The 23,801-nt window shown below is 38.8% G+C and overlaps 1 protein-coding gene across 11 annotated transcripts in view; it reads right to left on the reverse strand.

Annotated features, from left to right (window-relative positions):
* The window catches only part of EHBP1 (EH domain binding protein 1), a 231,255-nt gene that overhangs the window by 60,178 nt on the left and 147,276 nt on the right, over window positions 1–23,801 (reverse strand). For all 11 annotated transcript variants that reach the window (XM_075413349.1, XM_075413358.1, XM_075413354.1 and 8 more), the window contains 4 exons: window positions 22,359–22,537; window positions 21,670–21,718; window positions 14,629–15,543; window positions 12,525–12,668 (listed from right to left, as the gene is read on the reverse strand). In XM_075413349.1, coding sequence (XP_075269464.1) covers window positions 12,525–12,668; window positions 14,629–15,543; window positions 21,670–21,718; window positions 22,359–22,537 — 1,287 coding nt within the window. The remainder of the gene's footprint in view (window positions 1–12,524; window positions 12,669–14,628; window positions 15,544–21,669; window positions 21,719–22,358; window positions 22,538–23,801) is intronic.

Raw genomic sequence — 23,801 nt, forward strand, 5'->3', positions numbered from 1 at the left:
TACAGACTGCTCATAGTGCAAGCTGGTGGCAACATTTTAATTTTTTTTTTTCAAACCTGAAATGTCAAAAAGTTACAAATGCTGTACTTTTCAGAATGGTTCAGAAAATAATTAAGATGCTATTGTGTTTTAGACACGGCAAAAAAACCCCTACCAGTAAAGAGAGCGTTCACAGTTTTTTTGGGGGGTGGGGAGGTGGTGGTGGTTGGGCATTTTTTAATATATATAATTCCGAGTTCCCTGAATAAATGTATTTAGACTTTAGGGGGGCTTGTGGCGGTTTAAGGAATGCATATGGGTAGCAATTTGCATTTGGCACGCCAATTTCTACAGATACAGTTTTGATATTATTTCTCATCAAATGTAGAGTATTTCCCTGTTACCGTTTGTGCTCTGTCAGCTGCATTACAGCCACCTTGGATGTGAAAGAAGGTAATTAAACATTTGTGGAAAATAAAGTCGAAAGTAATAAAAAAAGCATATATATTTATAATGTACAAAAGGTACCTAAAATACAAATTCTCATGCTCCAGTTGATAGATGAGCTGTCTAATCAACGCCTGGACGTAACTTAAGTGCTCTCATTAGTGTGAAGACCTTCAGGCTAAATAAGACTAAATCCCTTAAAAATTGCTTCTGCAATAGAAAAATCCTCCTTACCATTTTCCTCTGCCTAAATCATATCAATTAAAAAGAGAGAGAGGGAGGGATGGAGAGAGAAAGGCATTTTCACATGACTTTGTTTTAACTGACACTCAAAAAACTATCTTCTGAATCCAATTTAAAATGTTTCAGCAAAAAAAGTTCATTAGCAATCAAAGAAATAAAAAAAAATGCTGAGTTTAGTTTCTCTTTCACTTTAAATCTGGATCTTTAATTAGCACTAAGGCGTATAATGCCCATTGAATCCTTTACCTTAACTTTTTTTTTTTCCAACCCCAAATATTTAAGCAACATTGCAGTTTCACATTAAATTATAAAATTTACCAAAAGGAGCCTCCAGAAGAGTGAAGCGCGTATTTTATTTGCAGCGGGCCGAGGAGGGGACCCCCTCCCCCCAACCCCCGAATTTCAATTTGTCCTGACAAACCATTGGGTATTAAATTCTAAAGGCACGCAGAGTGCATAAAGAACTGATGGCTTGATTAGCTCTTGTGGTGCAATTGAAGGAGCTGTCTCTCTCCCTGCTTCTCCATTTTGAGAAACACTTTGATCTCCGTTCAAGTCAATTCATGAACATCAACTGACAAGACTGCATGAAACACCCCAATGGTTAGGCCCAAACTCGTAGCAAACTATTTGGTTTCATTAAGGCTTCAGGAGAAGTGACCAGTGACAGTCCTTTCATTCAGAAGCCAACAGGCAAGTGACTATTTAAACTTTAATGTGCACAATGCACTGCTGAAGGCTGCTACACCTATAGTCAGTCACTCAAGTATGAATGCCTTTACCTACTATTTTGTGACATGTGAACTACTAAGTGCAGCTGCAGTCTCATTAATGCATTCGTCCAGATTTGTTTCCAGGACTAAAGAGATGCTTCGCAGCATTTCTGGTGGGAGAAATGACTGTATCTTCAAAGGAAGGTAGAACAGCAGGTGCTATATAAAAGCCAGCGATTAAAAAAAGACTGCGTTTTTAAATACAGTAATTTACTAAGTATTCGCACGAACATCACAGAAATATTACCGGTTCCGGCTGAAAATATAAAAGAACTTGAATCACATCACCTGCAAAATGCAGAGTATTCGGTCCGGTTTTGAGCTTTGCTACAGTAAACTATTTACACATCCCTTTCCCCCTTTTTTAGTTGCCCTCTCCAAAGAGTCCCACTTCAAAGAGTTCATTTTTGCACCAGTTCCTGTCAATGCAGGTCAGAAACACTAAAGTGGAAAGCGGCTGCAGTGCCGTGGCACAAAGAGTCTCTGCGGCTGAAATCAAACAAAGCCCAATTAAACTAATCATAACGTCCCAGTGAACACAAGGAAGCTCACCTGGTATTTCTGGACTTCTTGTGTGAATTCCCAACTCTACTCGGTACTTGGTACTATAATTACCCTGACCAAAATACTGTGAAATTACTGCTCTGATCTACTAATGGCTGCAAAAAATCAAGCCGTTGTGGTTTCATGCCAAGGGGCCGTAGCAAGGTGGCGCAATGCTTTCTGACAGAGGCGACAACTTCTAAAAACTCAAAAGGGAAAATTAACGGGATGTGGTTTATGTTGCCAAGGACTGTTCATTAATTACCAATTTAATCACTGCTGGAGGCATGACATTACAAAAATCTGGCTGAAAGTTCTAATAGATTATGAAGACCACCTAAGAAGAGTGACCAAGAAATGTACAAAACAATTAATACTGTTTCACTGCTATCAAAGACACTCAGATTATTTTACATCAAGTGAAGCAAAAGAATTAGTAGCTTCACAGTGCCACCACTAGGAACTGTAAATACAATGGCACACAATTAGTAATGCACATGTGACTTTTCGTTCAAGGCATATATCCTTGGGAAAGCCAGAACATGATAAGGAGAACAAAAGAAACATTTTTAAATGAAATGAATAAAGATTTTAACTCTACCCTTGTGCATGCTGAGCAATAACAGAATAGGCAATGCAAAATACAGCTCTAAGTAATGGCGATATCATCCTGGGATTCACAACAGCGTGTACCGAACATCCACACAGAAAACGTCCACAGTTATTAGCGGCGATAGAAAAAGAGCATTCCAAATGCTAAGAAATCCAGGTCTCGCTTTGTACACAAAGGGAAAAGCTCTGCAACACTGAGACCTTTTTTTTTTGCTAATGTTCATAAAAGAATAGAAGATGCTTAAGTTTTTGAACTAACATTATTCAGATGATCTTAAAATTCAGTTAATAAATTGGCAGCCTATTTTCTGTGAGCGTGCAAATTAATGTTACAGCTGCAGACCACGCAGCACCTTGAATGTACATCCAGATAATAAATAACCATGTACTTAAATATTTAGGCCAGATGCTCAAGCAGTGTAAATAAATACAGTTTACGGAAATAACAGCAATAAAATTCAGTTGAGAATCTCAAGCATTTATATCTAAAGCTCAAACTGCGTAACATTTGTCTTGCATTATCAAAGGTTACACTTTATTCATGAAATCCCTCCTGGTCTAAAACTGACAGTGCACACTAATTCTTCTTACAAATGGGTTTACTTGCACTAATTGATTTATTTTCCCAGTTATGTCATGTAGTTGTCTATAGCACTATTTTTGTACAGTGAAATATCATAACTTCATAGTAAGAAAGTGCTTAAAAAGATCAAACATGAAGTCAAAAAATGTAGAACCTTCTTGGAAAGTTACAGATTATTTTTATATTTCATGTATTGAGTAACGTTAAATAAAACAACTTGTTTGTTCTTGCCATCAAGGAAATGAGATCAGGCTATCTCAACTTGAGCATGTCGTTATAAAGAAGTAAATATCAGTTCAGATGTGGTTTTGAAGTGTTCAGTCAGCAGGTCTAAGCTTCATTTAAAGAAAAGTATAATGTTAAAACAGCTATAAAACTTGGAATGCTCATGAAATGTAAATACTATACAGCATAGTCTTATCAGCTTAAACCATATTTAACCACTTTATAGTGGCATACAGACAAGACATATAAATGAACAACGGGGAATAAGTTACCAAAGCTCAGGGATTACCAAAATAATGTTCAATCTTTTTACCAATTAGATCGTAACTGCTTCTTTGTAATCACAGGAAGATCTAGTGATCATATCTAAATCTGGTCACAATTATCAGCATGACAGACTAGTCTTTTTTCAATCAATATTTTCCAATTAATATTAAAAGACCAAGGTTGCCATCTGCAAAGTCCTACACCTCAATAAATTCATGTTAGAAGTTTAATTTATAAAGATCAGTTTTTCTCTCTTTGTTTTTTAAGAAAAGCAAGATGGGAACAACATGGGAATGTTTCCTTAAATGAATTAACATTACCACCTCAATCACAGGCATTTATTTTCCAGCTGAGGAAACTCCAAAAAAAAAAAAAAATCCACTAATAAGCTAGATGCCTTTCCTAATGCAACAGAAGTAGGGATCCTGGTTTCATGTAGAAATAAAAATTACCGAAGAAAGCTATCTTGTACTCATTTTCAAGAACCCGTTAAAATATTTGGAGGAAAGAATACTTGCAATGCTAACTTGAATTTAAGGCATCTTTCAATCAAATTAGCATACCCTGTTTCTGTTGTCTACTGTGAATTTGCGTTCTGTACCACTCCAGGTCATGTTGACTAGAGTTTACTTTTTGGACACATATTAGAGCAGGACTGTTAGGAGCTTATTAGCTCAGCAGGGTAGCAGATCATTGCAGGACATGATAATAAACGTGACCATTTATTAAATCTATTTTTTCTGAGCATTTTAAATAATACGTTATTTTTATTTTATGGCAGCTGGCATATCCCGTTTCTGTGCAAATGTATGCAATCAAAGTTAAAGTATACAAACTCATCTCCCTTTAGATTTTGTCACTATGTGAAGCTTTTCTAAAAGGATTTCCATTTCCACTAGTCCACTGTGGATGCAAAAAAAGTTACCATTTTGCACTCAAATATTTATGAAAATGAAAAGTAATGGACAAAGCAGATTGACACCTGAAGTAGAAAGAGCTTATTAAATATGAATTAGATACAGCTGCAACAAGTCCTTTGAGCAAGGGAGTAATAAAAAGCAATATTCTGAGCAGAAAGAAACAATCTCATGGCATAGCCCGTTCCTCTGCCCTCTGTATACAGACAGTGTTCGCGTGTTTGGAGGTAACAGCTTTTTGGTGAGGTACTTTGTATCCGCAAATTCTACTACAAAAGCTGAATATAGTCCCTGCTACTCTTTCAAACCTATTTTTTTTTCTTATATTTAGGCAGCTATAGCTGTCATTCAACTTGAATAAATACGAAATAATGGTAGCAGAGATAAGTAAAACCAAATCTTTCTCTGTACAGAAAGCAGGCTAGCAACAGTTGCATTTAAGCACAGCAGCAGCGTCAGGATGGCTCTCTGAAAACACCCCTTCAGTTTATATTAAGTTGGTTTTAAATACTTACTGTATAAACGGAGTCTCTCAAAAATTTTAGTGTAGTCATCCTCAGACTGCTGCTGTGAAGAAAGAATTACTATTTTCCTATTACACAAGAGACAAAAGACAGAGCGATTCCCTCCAGGTATCTTGCTATTGAACTGCATCCCAGCACCTACGCTAGGTCCTAAATATGCCAAATTTTTAGCCGAATCCATATGAAGGGCCCAGTCCCGCATCTAAATTCACCAAGGGGGAATCCTTAGCTCAAGCAAAACCCAATTAACTTCAGGAACAATCTGTGGCCCGTGTTAGAAAGAAAAACACATCCTTTGCCAGATGAGCACTATTTTTAATTAATTCCATACTACACGGTGTTCTCTGCTACAGCTACCTACGCTGCAAAAACAAGTTAAAAGAATTTGACACATGATTTAGGAGGTGCGAGAAATAAAACTACTGAGCACAATCTTAGTTTTCATCCTGCTCTGTATCCTTTAGAATAGAGCCTTGTCGCGGCACTGCCTTTTACTTTTACTCTTCTCTGATATTCGGCCCAGATCTGAGCTCTACCCAGTAGCGTTCGATACTTTGGGTTATTGTCACTGTTCAATACGTATGCCCATCAATATGTAGCACCATTCTTTACTCCGCAATATTCAAATCCTGCTCTGTGGGCAGAATTATTAATTTCTTCAAGGGCTTTTCTACAGTGCTCATCACTACGGCATTTAAGTGCCTCAAAAGCATTAATCACATTCCCTTCTCACAACACCCCGTGGTGGTGTTATTACCCTGTTCTTCGGATGAGAACTGAGACGGAGAGATACAGCTAAAAGGATCTAACACTGGGTGCTCACTCTGGGAAGTCTATTACCTGGAGTTTTTTCAGTATACTAAGCTTTATGCAGCCCTTTATGTGTCTGAAGCATGGCTCCAATTGATTTCCCTGACAGACCTTCATGCTCAATACATCTGCAAATCAAACCTTCGCCTCAAACGGCAATCCGTAAAGGAAGGATACAAAATTAATGACAACTTGGAGCAAGTTTGGTTCAAAACACTTAGCAGTACTGATCAGGAACTCTGAGGCAAGGCAGCATTACATTTAATTCTTTCGAGAACCTTAACCGTGACCTCATCCTTTTGCTCCTTGCAATCCCTGCTTCGTTTGTCGCACAGCTTCCAATTTCTGCAACCAAAAGGACAGAGGTCCTCTGGACAAACAGCCTTCTACATCACCTCAAACATCTAAGCTCAATGAGACACAATTGCTTTGGGGAAAATAGTACGCGATAACATAATTAAAGACTGCATCATAATGCATATACACAAAGGATGTTAATTAAAGTTGTCTGTGCATTTCTTAACTCCTAATTCCATTCTCTGTAATCACGCTGACTCCATAACCATAGCCATTTGAGTTTACAGAGTAAACGACAGCTGCAATAAACTTCCAGTATTTATGTGGACCAGTCATTAAAGGAGAATAAGACAAACATTTTGCCACTGGCCTTCACAGATATTCGCTGAGAGTGGAGTTACGCTGAGATTCAAGAATTATGGATTCTACTCCACATTCTGCAATTGAGGGTTCCCTGCTTGAAAGACCTTTTAGCCCTGTGACTCCTGAATATGTCACAGAATCGCAGAAAGTTTTGGGTCGGAAGGGACTCCTAGAGGTCATCTAGTCCAACCCCCCTGCAGCGAGCAGGGACACCGCTAACTAGATCAGGTTGCTCAGAGCCCTGTCCAACCTGGTCTTGAATGTTTCCAGGGATGGGGCCTCCACCACCTCTCTGGGCAACCCGTTCCAGTGTTTCACCACCCTCATTGTAAAGAATTTCTTCCTTATATCCAGCCTAAACCTACCCTGTTTTAGTTTAAAACCATTACCCCTTGTCCTGTCACTGCTGTCTCTGCTAAAAAGATTGTCCCCATCTTTCCTATAGGCTCCCTTTAAGTACTGAAAGGCTGCAATCAGGTCTCCCTGCAGCCTTCTCTTCTCCAGGCTGAACAAGCCCAACTCTCTCAGCCTGTCCTCATAGGAGAGGTGCTCCAGACCTCGGATCATTTTTGTAGCCCTCCTTTGGACCCGCTCCAACAGCTCCATGTCCTTCTTGTGCTGAGGGCTCCAGAGCTGAACGCAGTACTCCAGGTGAGGTCTCACCAGAGCAGAGTAGAGGGGCAGAATCACCTCTCTGGACCTGCTGGCCACCCTTCTCTTGATGCAGCCCAGGATACGGTTGGCCCTCTGAGCTGCCAGCGCACATTGCCGGCTCGTGTCCAGCCTTTCGTCTCTCAGTATCCCCAAGTCACTCTCAGCAGAGCTGCTCTCGATCCTTTCATTCCCCAGCGTGTATTGATAGCGGGGATTACCCCAACCCAGGTGTAGGACCTTGCACTTGGCCCTGTTGAACCTCATGAGGTTCACACAGGCCCACCTCTCCAGCTTGTCCAGGTCCCTCTGGATGGCATGCCGTCCTTCTGGTGTATCTCCTGCCTTTTGTGGTCCCCTCTAGCCTGCCACTTTGCCAGTTAGGTTGCAGAGACCAGCTCCCGTCTCCTTGCTTTTCCAACATCTCATTCCAGCGAAGCTGCCGCTGCTGACAACCATCACTACAGGTTGATATTTTATAGCATCTGGTGGGAGCAGATATGTCCCTTCTAGCCCTGTGATATATTCATCACGAGAAAAGGTGAGTTAAATAAAAACGAGTAAGCTAATAAAAAGCATTTCCTGGCTAAAAGCTAAGTGATTACAGCTGCCATACCAGATTGGAAATGACAGAAGCATCTTGTAAAAAAGTCACTACATGCACACCTACATCAAGACAGCAAGCAGAAAGGCTGAGCTGTTCATAAATCTACCATAGAGAAAGGGATCCATGAGGGGATCAGTAACTGTGTTCACAGAGCTTTTAAGCTAATTCTTCCAGTCACCAAAAGGCTGCACCAATTTTAAAGACATATCTATGATCCTTCCAAACCATGAGCATGATTTCAAGGAGTTTCTGATCAATGCAGCCTCTTCTTAGACTTTAAATACCTGCCTACAGGCTTACATACCTCCATACAGGCTGGCATGCATACAGCTTGCAAATTGAAGGCTTCAGAGAACCACGAAATGAGTAGACCTAACAGTGAAAACTTCTATCATGCTGCAAGTAGGGAAGAAATGGGAGAAAAGGGGCTAATATGATACAAATAGAGGAAGCAAGCAGAGGACGACAGGACTAAGTCAGGTGGGTTGAACGGGAATGGAAGATGATGGGCCAGAAGACACAGAGAGAAGATGTCCCAGGGAAGAAAGAGTAAAGAGAGTCAGTATTGAGAAAGAAAAGCTAAAAAGGAAAAGAAGGGGAGCTGAAATGGCCAGGGCAGACAGTTGAAATACTGTCTGAGAGAGAGGAAAGAAGTCACAAACTAAAGAAGGGGAAGAGAATTCAGCTTGGGATGCAATGAGAAATACGTGATTCAGAGGAAAATGGGACTGAGTTAACAGGTATACAAGCAAATTTGGTGCCTTAATCTTCTGTTCCTGCAACTTTATCAATTTCTGAGTTCAAATGAAAGAAAAAAGAAAGCAAGTGAGAATATGGACACAGGCGTAACCCCAGAGTACAAACATGAGAAGATGGAAGCATACTGCAGCAACAAAGAAGACTCAAGAAAAAGGGGTAAACAGCCAAGAGAATGACCAAGTCATGGGAAAACAGCCAGTATTTCATGAGAGGCCAGTTAGTGGTCAATAGAGACAACAGAGACTTTAAAAAAAAGGAGAAAAAAAAGAAAAAAAAAAGCAAGCCCAGAGTAAATGACCACTGGCAAAAATAACACAGAATTGGTTCTACCAGAAGAAGGGTAAGGTTCAGGCTGAAGAAGGTCTAAGGTATTTGCTCTATGCTTAGAGGAGAAACGGAACACTACTTTTTTCAAAAAAGACTTTTACCAAATCAAATCAGGTGAGCACATACCAAATAATCTCTATTTCTGACCATGCAACAAACTTGGAAATTTCCTCCCTTTTGTTCACCTCAAGCAGCAATACAACCCCACGCACGGTACATTGTTCTCACTTGTTTACTAAGAAAACGGTAATCCATAGTTCTCATATGACCAATGTAAAGTGCTAGCAGCAAGGCCTATGAGACAAGGTTTTCAAAAGTAAATAATGACTCTGCAAGCTTAGCTTAGTTGGAGTGACTGATTTTCAGAGCACACGCTGAAAGACTGGGCTGCTCAAAACTTTTCGTGAAGGTATCAAAAAAGGTGCAACTGCAAACTTCAAGAGTTACTTTTGAAAGTATTGGCCCTGAACTATCTCTTTAAAGTTTTCTTATTCAAAACTAGATCTTCCTATTTTAAGCCGTTTTCTTCAGAATCCCTCTCAATTCATCCCAAAAATGAGCCTAGTTCGATTCCCATGACTAAATGCTGATTCTCACTATCATAACTCTAATTTGGATAATGCACTACTACACATTACTGCACACTGGCACATACAGCACTGCTTTGCGTCAAAGTTCTTATCACTAACCTTAATGATCAGAAAATACTGAATAGAAATAAGTCTGTGCTTCTAACAACTAAACAAGCAATGACCTGCAGTAAACTGGCACAGCTACATCAAATGGAGATGTCTCATCTCTATGAAGATCAGGTATGTTAAAGAAAAACAGAAATCTATGTATTTTTTCCTATATCTATATATGTTGATGCATACATACATCCTCATTAAGAACATACACACGTATGGATATGTATGACACATATATATGTTCTACACAGCTTTATATGATATACATTATTACATATCGACTTTATATAATATATGAGATATGAATACTATACCTGCCTCCTTTAAAGGCAAGTATAGTTATTTCACAGTGCATATTTCCCACTGAAACGCATTAGGAGAATGTTGAGCGTGGGAAGTCAAGCACTCAAAAGTTAGAAAATGTCGAAATTACACTAGCTGTACAACCTTGTATTGGTTCTCATTTTGTAGCCTTTAATTCCATAACCTATACTTTTTTTTCCCTACAGGGTACTTGCCTTTTCAGTGGCCATGACTGACAATGTTCAGTGGATGAACATTCAATATGTCACTTTACCCTCATCATTAACTGTTTGCCCCACACCTTATTTAAAATACACTATTTAAACTTTTCTCTGAACATATAATTCATTTCATCCAGAGCATTTCTGTAGCACTCTTCACTATCATATCTAAGAGTTTCCAAATTCCATTTCCACAACATCCTACTGAGCTGAGAGGCTTTTGTTACTCCTATGTTACAGTCAACTCAAGTCAAGAGTGCCCATTACCTGTTTGCTTGGAGCACCCAGGATTTCAGAGGGCCAGGACCATTTGTTCACAGCTTGGTTCTCTCTGACTTGGCTACAGCCGGGTGCATTCAAAACTTCCAGAAATCAGTGCCCAACAATCTTGGGTTGGAAATCAGAAATCAAGGAATCCGCCACCTTGAGTACGTTGGGTTGAAGGTACCTTCCCAACATTGTAAAGAGCTTCTGATGGAGGCAGCAAGAAACTGGCTCTGCAGAGCAGCCCTAAAAGACTGCCCTTCCCTCCCCTGCAGTCTTCTAATTAATTTTTCAGCTTCTGTACTAAATAAAATGAAGTCCCACGGGTAATCTGGGTGCCCGAACTACGCAATCCTGACTCTCACCCTGAAAGCTCTGTCCCTATCTTCTGTCCTTCAGCTGGTTTTCATGGCCAGTCTTCATTCTTGTGTAACTTCACATTGCCATCTACCTCCTTGCCATCTACCTGGGGCACCTTTCCTCTGCATGCCAGTGGGGTAACTCCTTTTCCTCCTGTTTGGATTTCATCAGCAGGAGTTTGAGTCTGAAAGAGAAAGTTTTGCTTTCCAATATTATGATCTGCATCAGAGTGGGCCCTGACCCTCAGGGGAGCAATGGTAAAAGATGCTCTTGTTGTGCTGTGTCCATACAGACAATTTTTACTGACACTTACCAACTTTTCTGAACTTCAAGGCTTTCTGACAAGATTGTACTATTAACGCAGCTTTGATTGTTCTGAACAGATTTTTCAAGAGGATGGAATCTTCTTCCCATCAGCCATTTTTTAACATGGATAAAACAATGCTTCATCCAACCTAATACTGAGAAACAGTTGAACAGCTATTTTTTTGAAGTAAAAAAAAGAAAAAAAAGAAATGACCCTGAGGCAGAGAGCTGACGGGGAAAATTTCAGCTCGAACAATGAAATACTAGCAAAGTTGTAAAACCTTTGAAAATAGTTGCTTGTAATAAAAAAATGTTAGGCAACTTTAATTACAGTTGTTCCTGCCTGAGTAGTTGCCCATAGTATCCCTCCTCTAATGCTGTTTGCTTTATGAAAAACTCATAAAAAAAAATCCAAAGTGAAATTTATACTAAAATATAGTTATCTACAAAAAACTTGAATACAAATTAATAGAAAAATTGCTTATATATCATTATGTTATCACTATACAAATAAGATTTGTCTGTATATATGAATATATTTTGAATAAAAAAGAAGTGTCAGTTTGGGGAGAGGAACTGCTAAGGAAAAAAAAAAAAGTACAGCATGGATCCAAGGAAGTTAAGAGAATGAAATGAGACATGTAAATCACTGTCTTCATTTTTTTATTGTATGATCCCAATTACGTAAAAAGCAGAATCTGCCCCTCAGGACTAGGCTCTGAAAGATGTGAATCAGTAAAGATTCAAGCCTTTCTCTGTATCGTTATTTTTCAGTTACATTTACATTCTCAGTTGCCAGTACAGTCTCTAATGTGCAATAGTTAGAATCACAAAACCCGCATTGCAAAGGTTTGCATAAAAATTAATTAGCTTTCATCTCCAGAGAGTATGCATCCTTCCAGGTCACCACGGAGGCCACTGGAGGTGCAACCATAGCTGCTTCAACACTTGAGCTCATTCCCCAGCTCCACTTTCCCATCTCACGAGCATAATCAACTTTGGTGATAAAAAGGAATTGTTCCATCAACTCTTTTACAAGACTGTCACAAGCAGCTTCATTCACTGCAACAACACTTATGAAGCAGCAAGTAGCTGACATCACAGGCTCAGGGAATGCATTTACATTAACTAAAAAAAGAGAAGTAATCAAAAATAGCATAAATTAGTTCACTATCATTTAACAAGTAACTTTTGTTTTTCATCCCATTAGAAACTTCAGTGCCAATCAAAGAAGGTGCTCCCAGACCTCTGCTTCCAGTGAAGCCTAAGGCATTTTTCGGTTGGCCACACCAGCAGGAGAAACAGGCTTTAAAAGTGAACTACGGGTACACGACACATCAGAGCAATTCAGTGTGGAAAAGAAATATTCTGCAAGGACATGCCCCCCACAAAAGCATATGCACATACAATAAATTTTAACTATGTAAACTGCCACACTGGCCAATATTTCTTACATCATTCAGCTGCTTATTGCGGGCTGGGATGATCGTACTGGTTAGTTGCTTATTCCCTGCCTTTACAGCTGCATCTCTTCTTGCTTGCTCAAGCAGAACTCTTGCTCGTTCTTTAAGTTCTTCTTGTCTTGACAACATTCGTTGCTTAAAAATAAAGAAATGCAATTAAAAGCAAGGCAGCCTCAGGGTACTTAATGTTTATACAGTAATTAATAGCCAGGAGCCTTCCTATATAATAAAGGTCAGGAGTCACATGGACTGCGGCTTCATGAGGTGACAGAGCATTCTATAGAAATGAAAAGTAAAGATGATCAAAATGTAAAATTAAAAAAAAGTCATAGGCCTTTATAATGTAAATTAGAGTTCTCTCCCCTCCCCTTAAAACTTAATTTCTATCAAAATTTAATGCTTTCTAACTGCAACTGTGGAAAAAAAATAATTGGCTTCATGGAAGCTATTTTAAATGTGCTATGTGTTTACTTATTTACTTTAATATGTATGCAAATATAACGCTTCTTTGGCTACTTATATGGGTATCACTCATTTATAACTTAAATTGAACACAAAGAGGCTTGGTACAAGGCAAAAAAAACCCTGCAAAAATGTCTGCTTCTACTTCATTTATGAATAACCACAGGAAAGTCCCTTCTTCATAGATATGGCTGATTACATTGCAGAGTAGAAACAACAGAATGGGAGCTTCTCCATAGGAAACATGCGCAGCTCCCACACATATATTCTCCCAAGCACTGACTTCTTCATTCAGGTTAACTGTGAAGACTCTGGGAAAATGCGTCTCTAGGCCTTTACATCAGGTAGAGCTGGGACAGATGTTGCAGGTTGTGCTCTTGCAACAGCCACATGGAAATTGAGGTGGTTGACTCTAATCATCAACTGCATGTTCAAGGTGAAGATTGAGACTCACATCTGAGATTTTACTACCATGTGCAAATGCACAGAAGATTAACAACAGAGAACTGTCTTCAGAGCCATCTCTTCCTCTTCCTTGGCCTACTACACCTTCCATATGATAATCTTCCTAGAGAAGACATCCTGTCTCATCCTGCTCTATTACTCTGTATGGGACAAACTGTTCGTTTCTCAACCACTACACAAAGATGATGATGAAGAGAGACTTCGTGAGACTTCACTAATTAAAGGAAAGAAATTAGCTGGCTATGGAACTAATATTTGGCCACTATCACCCATCCATGGACTGCTTCTCTTGCAATAAAATGAATCTTTATGGCGCTTACTCAGGAAAAAAATATAAAAATATTTGAAGCAATCCACACTACCAAAAGACTGGCTATATTCTTTTCTTATCAGAGCTAATTGCACAAAGCGGAACAAAGTCAAAAGTCGAGAAAGCTCTTCACAGCGGTAAAATTATAAGCATGCTTTGGCATTTTTGTAAACAGGGTTGATAAGATTTTTAACATATTTTTGTGATGTTACTATTTACTGATAATACCCAGCATTTATATAATATTCAACTTTCATCCTCACAATAAATCTGCAAGGTAGGTGGGCATATCCTTTTTATCTTTATAGAAAGTAAAATGATGTTTCCGTCAAGTAACATGCTCGAGGCTACTCAATGAACAGCATAACTTTATATTCTGGAGTTTCTGCCTCACTGTTGTGGGCTACGTTCACAAGGCCATGTGGTTTCTCGGATAAGATTTGGAAATATGTTTAGTACTTTTTAAGGTAGTTAAAATTTTACATTTTTTGAATATCAATCAATGAGTTAGTAAGTCTTTTTCCAATTTTTGCTTCAGCATGCAATACTCAGAAGAAAGGTGACAAAAGCTTGAAACCATCTCCTTTGACCTGGTGGAGAATATAATGTTACTTGCTTTAATCGGAGAGAGACTGGAAAGATTAACAGTAGGACAACTCCTATAAATGATTTTTTCATCTAATGGCTCCTTTCAGCATCATCTACTTTCAGTCAAAGTATTTATTGCTCAACAACAATAATACACCACCCACCTTGCCATTTATACTGAAGATATGGTGTAAATACAAACATGGAGAAAGAACTTGAAGGGCATCTCCATCCTGATTCACAGGTATACAAAAATTATAAATTTCTTACCTGGGCTGTTTTTGCAGTTTGATCTGCATGATTTAAAGCTGTCCTGGCATCACTGTCAGAATCAGATTCTGTTTGCCTCGGAGAAGCACATGGTTTCTTTGCAAGATCTGTATCCTTATTATAGGAGTATCCATGCTTAGAAGTAGGAGATAAACTCGGCTTTGTGACAGGTGAACCAGGATCTGCTCTTGCTCTCTCTGTGGATCCTATACCTCCCAGCTTTTCCTGCTCCAAGAAACCAGTGGTACCGTCTGAGCTCTGGTGTCTCTTCCTGTCATTATCTTCACAAGCAACTGTGGGAGACACATCCTCTTTTTGATCACTGACACATGCCAAGTCACTCAAGTCTAAAGTGTCAGCTATTAGCAATTTCTTCCTTCCCGTCGTAGGCTGCGCTTGCATTGTATCTGTACTGGTACACTTCCCAATGTCTTCAGATGCAGAAGTCCTTCCAGAGCTCTGCTGGGATTTCTGTGCATCTGTGTCACTTCGAGTCCTGCGAGAAGAAGGGGAAGCTGTGCTTGGGCTTAAGTGGTCATCAGGAGTCTGATGCTCGCTCTCAGATTCTCCAACGCCACTGTCATTTACAAACACGGAGTCGTCCTGAGAAGCGAAGTCTGCCAAAGCACTGTCTGGCGGATGCAGCTCGGGCTCCCGGTTCAGGTCGTTCAGCTCTGCATAGAATTTTTCCTGGTCGACAGAACTGTTTGTGTCCGTTTCATAGTTACCCACTTTATATGTGCTTTTACTACTGTTCTCCTCTATTTGAACCACGTTTAATTCTTGTCCACAGAAATGTGCCCTAATTTGATAGAGATAGGTCATAACAGTCAGTTTGTCAGGTATCGCTAACAAAACCATGTCAGAAGGTTCCAGCAATCGTGATATTCCTAAACTGGCAAACCCGTCGTATGCCTTTAAAAACAGACAAAATAAAGATTACAATGTGGCAGTTTCTTACTTATCACAAGATTTCAAGCATGCAAGTGGAAGTTTCAGTCAAAATAAGCAAGCCTAAAACCTATCCAGTATTACAGGAACAGTATGGGTTCAACTCTATTACTTATTATCCTTTTAGCTTCATTACAGTAGTACAGTAATTATTATTTTTTGTTGCACTATCCAATCTGAACTCATTGATTTTTCCCGATGGTTTCTAGATCTCTCCCAGCGTATCTTCATAGCAATGCAAATCAAGAGAATGAGACCAGTAAAGTCAACCTAATAGCATTGTTTTAAATATTTTTAACATACCACCATACTATACTTCGATTATTCACAATGATGTCACTTTCATGAGTAAAAAGATGTTCATGAAATTGCAACTGAAAAGCCTTTCTGTTTGCACTACGAAAGCCTACCAGTATCTTAAATGGTTCTCACTCAAATAGCAGGAAACAAGCAAATAATAAAAGTGTAAGACTTGGACCAGAAAAATGCAACTAAGGGTGGCTTTTTAAGATAGGGAACAAAGATACAAGAAACATGACACTAATCCATCGTGGGCTTTATCACTAGTGATCAACCTTCTCCCTTCTACTGGTTATGTAATTGCAGTGATTTGTGTTGATGAAAAACTATGTTCAGATAGCCAAAAAGAACATCACCACAGATTACCTGATACAAAACACAAATCATATTAATCCAGCAAACAAATGCATTTTAAAAACATTTGCTGATACAAAATTTATAAGAATAAGAGAGTGAATTGAATTCTGACTTCACTTTAATTTCTAAAAGCTAAACAGTCTGCAAGCCTCCCACTCTGTGAGGCCACATTGTCTTCTTTTTGCTAGCCGTTTAAGTGAGTGGGCTTGGTGCATCAGGTTTTTCTAGTTTTGAAGAATTAAAGCTGTTTCTCAATTTACAATTAATTATTACTATCCTGGATTAACCCTGGAAGACAATATTGTGTTTCAAGGAAGCCTTTAAAAAGGCCTCCTGTTAGTGTAGACGCACTCAGTTCACACACTCAGCGCTTCTCCTTCCCCAGTAACTCTGCAGCTCCTTTTCACCCTCTTCCGAAGAGGTCTAAAACGTTCACAGCTGGATCATAAATTTAAGACATTGACGAGTACCTGTCCTTTTGCGAGGAAACAATAACACACATCACTGGCTTCAACTCTGCCCTAGTTTTACACCATTTCCTTAATTTATTTAGTTTTAGAAGGGTGGAAGAAAGAAAGAAAAGGGAAATCAATTATGATTTTTTTATCCTCTTGGTTTTCATACTAGTAAACATTAAACGGTGAGTTAGAATGTGGGTCTGACTTGGCTGCCTCCTGGCAGACTCAGATTTTTACTTGGTCTGAGAAAAGGAGGCGCTCTCATTCCCATTGCAATGTCATTCCTTACTCGAGGGTCAAACAGTCTTCATTTCAGTCACTTTTCAAACTCTGCTTCTGAGAGCTGGAATTTATCTTCCCAAAATTTTGTATGCTTCCCCTCATGCTCAAGTATAACTTGCCAAAGCATTTTTGGTGAAGTAATTTTTATATCACTATAACAAATGATTCACAGTGTTTATCTAGACATAGAAATTATCTGAATAATTTATTTTTAAGCCCTTCTGGCTCTCCCTGTGCAAAACAATTAGGCCTAAAATCATTGCTGGTCTTTAGTGGGGTATCATTTCTCCGGAAGGTTCATTATGAGAGATTGCTATGCCATTTACAAAAGCAGACCTGTGCTCAGATATAGGAGTAGCAGTGCAAAATACAACTGCTGTATTTGCTGATACAAAGCTCCAGATGGAGCAGAACAGCAGGAAAATGATGGGTGGGAGGGAACGGAAAGAACTCGGATGGTAGAAGAGGAACAGCTGTCATTTACCTGGTCTTGAGACACAGAGCTGGAGGAGCAGGATCAGGCTGGATATGGAGGAGAAGGAGACACAAGAAGTGGAACCAAACAGACATGAGGAGTACAGAGAGAGTTAAAGGAGAGCAGTGCAGGGATTTGGGTGGGCAGCCTAAGACATAGCAGGTACTCAGAATGATGAATGCTCATACAGCAGCAGAAAACAGGCTGGGTACGAAAGCGTAGCAAGCCAGCTGTGTCGCCCTGTGGACCAAAGGTAACACCAGGATTTGTTGTTTGATTAAGTGGGTCAGTGCTGATTCAGTGGCTTAACCTGTTACCCCACACTGAAGGTAGTGGGAGCTACCATCTGAAGAACGAAAGGACCTAGCAATGAGCTTAGCAGTCCACGGCAGCCAAAGCCCATAGACATGGCTTGACCTGAACTCTGTCATACTCTTAATTTCTTATTTATATGCTAATAGAACTAAATCATAAGAATATCTCCCAGGGTCTGTAAAATGAAGGTGGGGACAGTGTTTCAGGGTTGTCAGGAAAGGCACTTGCTTAGAATGAGTAACACTACAGCAGCAGGATTGAATTTGGAACGAGGGATATTCTTGATACAGCTGCAATCACTTCTTACTGTCTGCCCAGTTCTTCTGGTGATGCTTGGGATTAAACACAATAGTTTCGCACTGATGCTAGATACTTATTTCCTCTCCGCTCTCCTTCTCATTCTGGACGATACGCATTCTTGCTTCTCTCCTTTTAAAATACACTAGATAGACAGACTGGCACGCAAATGTTTTACAGTCATTAGTTCTATAAATAGCAATTGTATGTTCTGTACGGGTCCATATAGCAGTGTGTTCACTATTAGAAAAGCTGGGAGCTTCTCGATATTCCAGCATATTTATAAATGCCTAGTGTTTCTAACTAGTTTGTAACTAGTTTGTAGCATGGTATCAACAGAGTAAACTTCCCAAGTCAAATTACGCTTTGCTAAACAGAGGCAAAACTAAGCCTTGATTTTGCAAGGTTTTATATGCATGTTTAGCTATGCTCCTGCATCATCCCACTGAGGTCAACAAGCAACTCCTACACAGACAATTAAATACTTGCTTATGATTTTGTGGAATCAAATAGTAGAAGCGAGCATGAATGCCTGTTAGAAAAATATGGCTGTCAGCTTAAAGGAAAGGAATTTTTTCCGTTTTGACTCAATGCTATCCCTGTAATTCTGAATTGCTATTGCTGTAATTCTGAATTCTTCTGTTTAAATGTATATTCTCAAAGGATTCCTTCCTTGCAAAATGAAATATTTTGTCAAGACAATTGAGTTCAAATATATTAAGAAGTTTAGTAGAAATGGTCAAAAACTGGGGAAAAAAGCAAAAAAACCCAGCATCACAACAAACTGAAAGTGCCAGTCGAACATCCAGAAGATATATTACTATTTCGACAAAATAATCCCTCAAATGAAACATGCTGCTCTAAACAATAAAGTAATTAAAACCAGAATTTCATTATTAGAACCATACTGTTGTGCCCTTCCACTTCTCATTCTTTCATCCCCTCCAAGCTCCAGCCAAGTGTAGTTTAGTAGCTTACATTTTTAAAGTGCAGGACATGTTATTAGCAATATGAAAAATTTCTATTCTTGATAAGGGACTATACTGCTAGTATGCCACAATTTTAACACAATTTTCATTATTACTTACTAATAATTAAATGGACATAGTAAATAAAATTAGTTGGTTAACGTTACTGGGAAGGCTATATGGATATTTCTATATATATGACATTCAAGTAGAACCACAACTCTTTGGATCAGTTGGGAAGGTGTCCGTGTAACGTTTTTGATTTTCTCAAAGATAGTCCTAGTTTCTCTTCTGTTCCTCACAGAAATTTCAGTTTGCAATAAGCACAATGCACCAAAAATATATCTGAATTCTGACTGATGCTAATGTAATCTGGAGTAATTGTTTGGTGTTTTTTGGGGATTTATTTTTGAGAGGGTGGTAAGATATATTGTGGAAATTACCATACATACATATGCACACACATATGTATATATATTCAGGACACTAAGCCTATTTACCCATCTCCTGATGAAGTTTTTTCTTTTTTCTTTTTTAATTTACTGACAAGCTGATTGACAGACATCAATTGGGATCCATCAGCACAAGCACCACAGGCAGTATTCCAACCATTTCCCAACTATGTAACACACTGACATATTGGCGAAGATCAGATGTCACAGGTAAATGCCCTTTGCTGTTCAGCATCAGTAGCAGCATCAATCTGGCAAATGACTAGTGTGTGCTATAAAGCAGCTCCAATGGTATGCCTTTTGCAACAGTGCATCTCAATGCGTAATTATACACAGTAATTGCACTGAAACAGTTGCCTCTTAAGATTTCTTCTTTTTTTATTAAAATACAAATGAAGTCATGCACTTCCAAAAGATATACTCTTACGCGTTACCCTTTAATCTATGGCTACCGTCACCTCTTACTGCCTTTCCTGAGAGGAAGGAAAAAAAAAACAAAACCAAACTGCTACAGACAAAGAAAATTGTCCTATTCATCTATAGATGTTATTTTAATTGGTTAGGAGGAATCATTGTCAAATGTGTTACATATCTGCATAGAATTTATAAGCAGCCATTGTTTCCAGTGCTGCATTCACTCCAACCAAGGGCACGTGAGGTTATCAGGCAGAACTGTGTGAGACCAGGAAATAAATCTGCAGGAAGCAACTGAGATACTCAATGTAGCTGTCAGGCAAAGGCTTGCAAAGTGATGAAAGAAAAAAACTGCACAATAACAACAATCATTACTTCTTCAATCCTGGGAACTATATCCTGTTAGAGAGACGGGCTAGAAAGTTCACCGCTTGCCATCACAGTTTCATAAAGCAAAGATGACTGATTGTACCACTAACGTTTTTAATTAATAAACTATTCTTTCTTTCTTTTTTATAATCCGGCTTAATTAGCCCAGACGCTCAAAGAAACTTAAAGTACAAAAACGTATGGTCACAGAAAACACTGTGATGTCACAGATAATCCACTTAGGTCATCATAAGACCCCATATTATTATGAAAAAGATATCATTTGCCACAGATATTTCATTATTTGTAATACTTAAGTACTATTTTAAAGACAAGTCACTCCCTGGCTAACAGGTAAGTGTTCAGGCACATTAAAATATAATTACCCTAAACACAAATGAATTTTAATAAATCCCTTTCAGAAATTCCACATATCTACAATCCAATATTCTCTAGTTATATTTGCTATATAATATTCAAAGTACATTTTTATACCATCAACCCAATTCAATTAAGTGTTTATAAAGGGGTATAAAAATAAAATCACAGCATTAAGAAGGCAGCTACTTAAAAACAATTTTCAGATGATCTTCAGGAACAATTTTATTATCAACAACTCACATGAAAATTATAATTTCTAAACATGTGCCTAGGGCTCAAATGAAGTTTGTAACATGTCTAAAACAGTGAGCCAAAATAACAAGTCTTCTGGTGATTCCTAAACTGAGTTCCGGCATCTTCCAGAGAAAGTTTTTACATCTTTGCATTACAAAGGTACAAAGAGTCGTTTAAAACAGCCGCCCAAAACAAAGATATAAACTATTTTATTAATATTTTGATTTATTTGGAAAGTGTTGTCTCAACAGTTTTTATCCTAAACTTTGCAGAAAAAGTCAGGTTCTGCACCCACAAATACACTCAGTTGCACAGTATAAAAGTAGTTGTAAAATTTCATCTTTAAAAATACAAAAATCACTATCAAAGCAACATTGACTGTGACCAATGCACGGAGCCCCGCTAAAGCAACAGAAAGAGAAGTCTTGCATACGACAAACCAAGGGCAGTTACATTTTTCATTTTTTTTAATTACGTGGCTGATTAGAAAAATCAGAGGAGTGATCACAGAAGGCTGGCCAGCCCTTTCCTCTGCTTTCACAGTTAATGTAGGCTATACAAATATTAAACTCTAATGCCAGCCTTGCACTTGTTGTGAATGTTAAAGACCATGAGAAGCGAGAGTCAATAATGCATCCGATTTGAACGGCGGGAGGTTGAATACCTTCTGTGAGCTGCAGTTATGACCTTACAAAACAACCGCACTTTCCCAAAATTAATAAAAACCTGCGGTGAAGCCAAAATTGAAGCTATGTCTTTTTTTTTTTTTTTCCCCTGGCAGTTCTTACCTTTTTGTTGTTCTCTTTAATATCTTGAGGATTCAGGGACTTGTAGTCACTGAGGGGGAAAATGGCACAGTGGGTATGTACAGTATTTGATAAAAGCAGCAGTTTTAAAACAAACTGAATCTAAAAATTTGACATACAATAATATCATACAGTAACTAGCAATTTCACAGCAATTCAATCAACAAAACTAATAGTGTGGAAAATTAAAGGAATAAATAAATAAATAAATAAACAAACACCGATTACGTGTTTCACTGCCTGAAGCTTTCCATCTAAAAAAGAAGTTAAGGCAGGGACTAGAGGCCAGCCTTGACAACCAAATTTACCAGGAGGTAATCCGTCCTTGTCAGCATACAAAGAGCTACAGGCTTATTCCTCTCATCTCATTTCAACACTGGCACAATTTTCATAATCATCTTGAAGTCAGTTCTTTGTATAGATTAAGAAGAGCAAAAACAAATCACTGAGAGGGGAGAAACAACTGTTTACACAACAAGGGAGAGCAAAGAGGTCATAAAGTTTGAGCATCCATAACTCTGTTTTCTTAGAAAGGATGGTTCCCTGCTTGAAAGAAAAGGGTGAAAACAGTTCAACACCTGAAACAAACAGGGATTTGATTTGTACGTAAACTTCAATGCGACATATTTCTATGAGAGTTAGCTTATGCAAACAAAGAGTATACAACTTACATTAGGTCTGGTCTAAAGTGATGTAATATTGCACAAAAGGATAAACCGTTTCTCCACGACGTAGTAAAATTGGTGATTTTCACTCCCCTATAGTTTTTTGTAACTTCTTTGCACCACACAAGCAGTGACTGGCTAGCGTTTGGCTTTCTCCCCAAAACAGGACTTGGTATTGGGCTTGGCTGCAAAAAAAACACGAAAAGAATAGTAAAAAGAGAAGAAGATAAAAGAATTTAATGGAAGATGAGAATTAACATTAATCGACCTAACTAGATGATCTGTATCCTTTGATGTGAGTTCAGGTCCTTCACAGCTGTCAGTTTACAATGACTGTAACTTGCAAAAGACACAAATCGCAAGTTATTATCCCCAGTCGTCGCCCTTGGCGCTGGTCTCCAAAGGATGCAGATATACAGGATTCCAGATCTGCACAGCAGAACAGGCCAAGAATTGTACCAGCTTAACGCTGTGCTGAAACACTTAAGGCAGATCCATAGTGCAGGGCCCGTGATACACACCCTCGAAAGACTTCCCAAAATGCCGTCGTGTAAAAGCTTCCCCACAAGCCCTTTCGCACTGCCACTGGATCAAAAGCCAGGCATAGCAGGGGCAGAGTTTACCACGCGTTGCGAACCACCATTGCGGCGTGGGGATGACAGTCGCTGCGTCTGCGACATACGATCAATGTATCCATCTCCTATAGGCTCCAGCGTAGTTTTTGGCTGCGCTCTTCCTGTTTAAGCGCGTGACTACATAAAAGTAATTACGGCACAGTGTTTCTAAACTTCCAACCATACCCACTAAGCTTCCTCTTCCAGGCTTTGCTTTTTCTACGTGGAAAAGGAATTTTGCCCATAAATCGTTATCAGAGGGTGGTTTCTAACAAGTATCATTAGCTGATAACAACCATTTCCTGAAAGGGTATTTAAACAATTTTAGTAACATTTTTGTTAGCACAAATCAATAATTAAAATGGAATTAAGTATTTCAGGCATTTGTCAGACTGTAGCTGTTTCTCAAATTCAGCACAGAGCGTACTCATTGCAGCTGATGTTTTCAAGAAATACGCACTCATTTCACCAGAGAAATACTGTCACTTTAAAAACTTCTTAGATGTAATTAAACAGAAATTGACTGACATAACTCCAAGGTCTGAATTACAGAGAAAGCACTGAGCCCACCTATTTTTTCAATGTAATATAATTAAATGCATAGATACACAACAAACATGCTGTTTATGCACCCTATGGCTAGAGAGTTCCCAAATTAAGACAAAAATAGAGCAAGTAATTTACTGTATCACAGCCACTTAAGTTTAACAAGTAAATCCTTTCGGCCATATTACCTATTTGTGAAAGACCAACGATGCCCCCACTTGACTAAAGTATGTCAGTGCTAAGCAATTAGCTGCTAGCTACCAACTGATTTATGTTTTCACTGCTTATG

The sequence above is a fragment of the Opisthocomus hoazin genome, chromosome 2 (genome assembly GCF_030867145.1).
Source record: "Opisthocomus hoazin isolate bOpiHoa1 chromosome 2, bOpiHoa1.hap1, whole genome shotgun sequence".
Taxonomy (NCBI): domain Eukaryota; kingdom Metazoa; phylum Chordata; class Aves; order Opisthocomiformes; family Opisthocomidae; genus Opisthocomus; species Opisthocomus hoazin.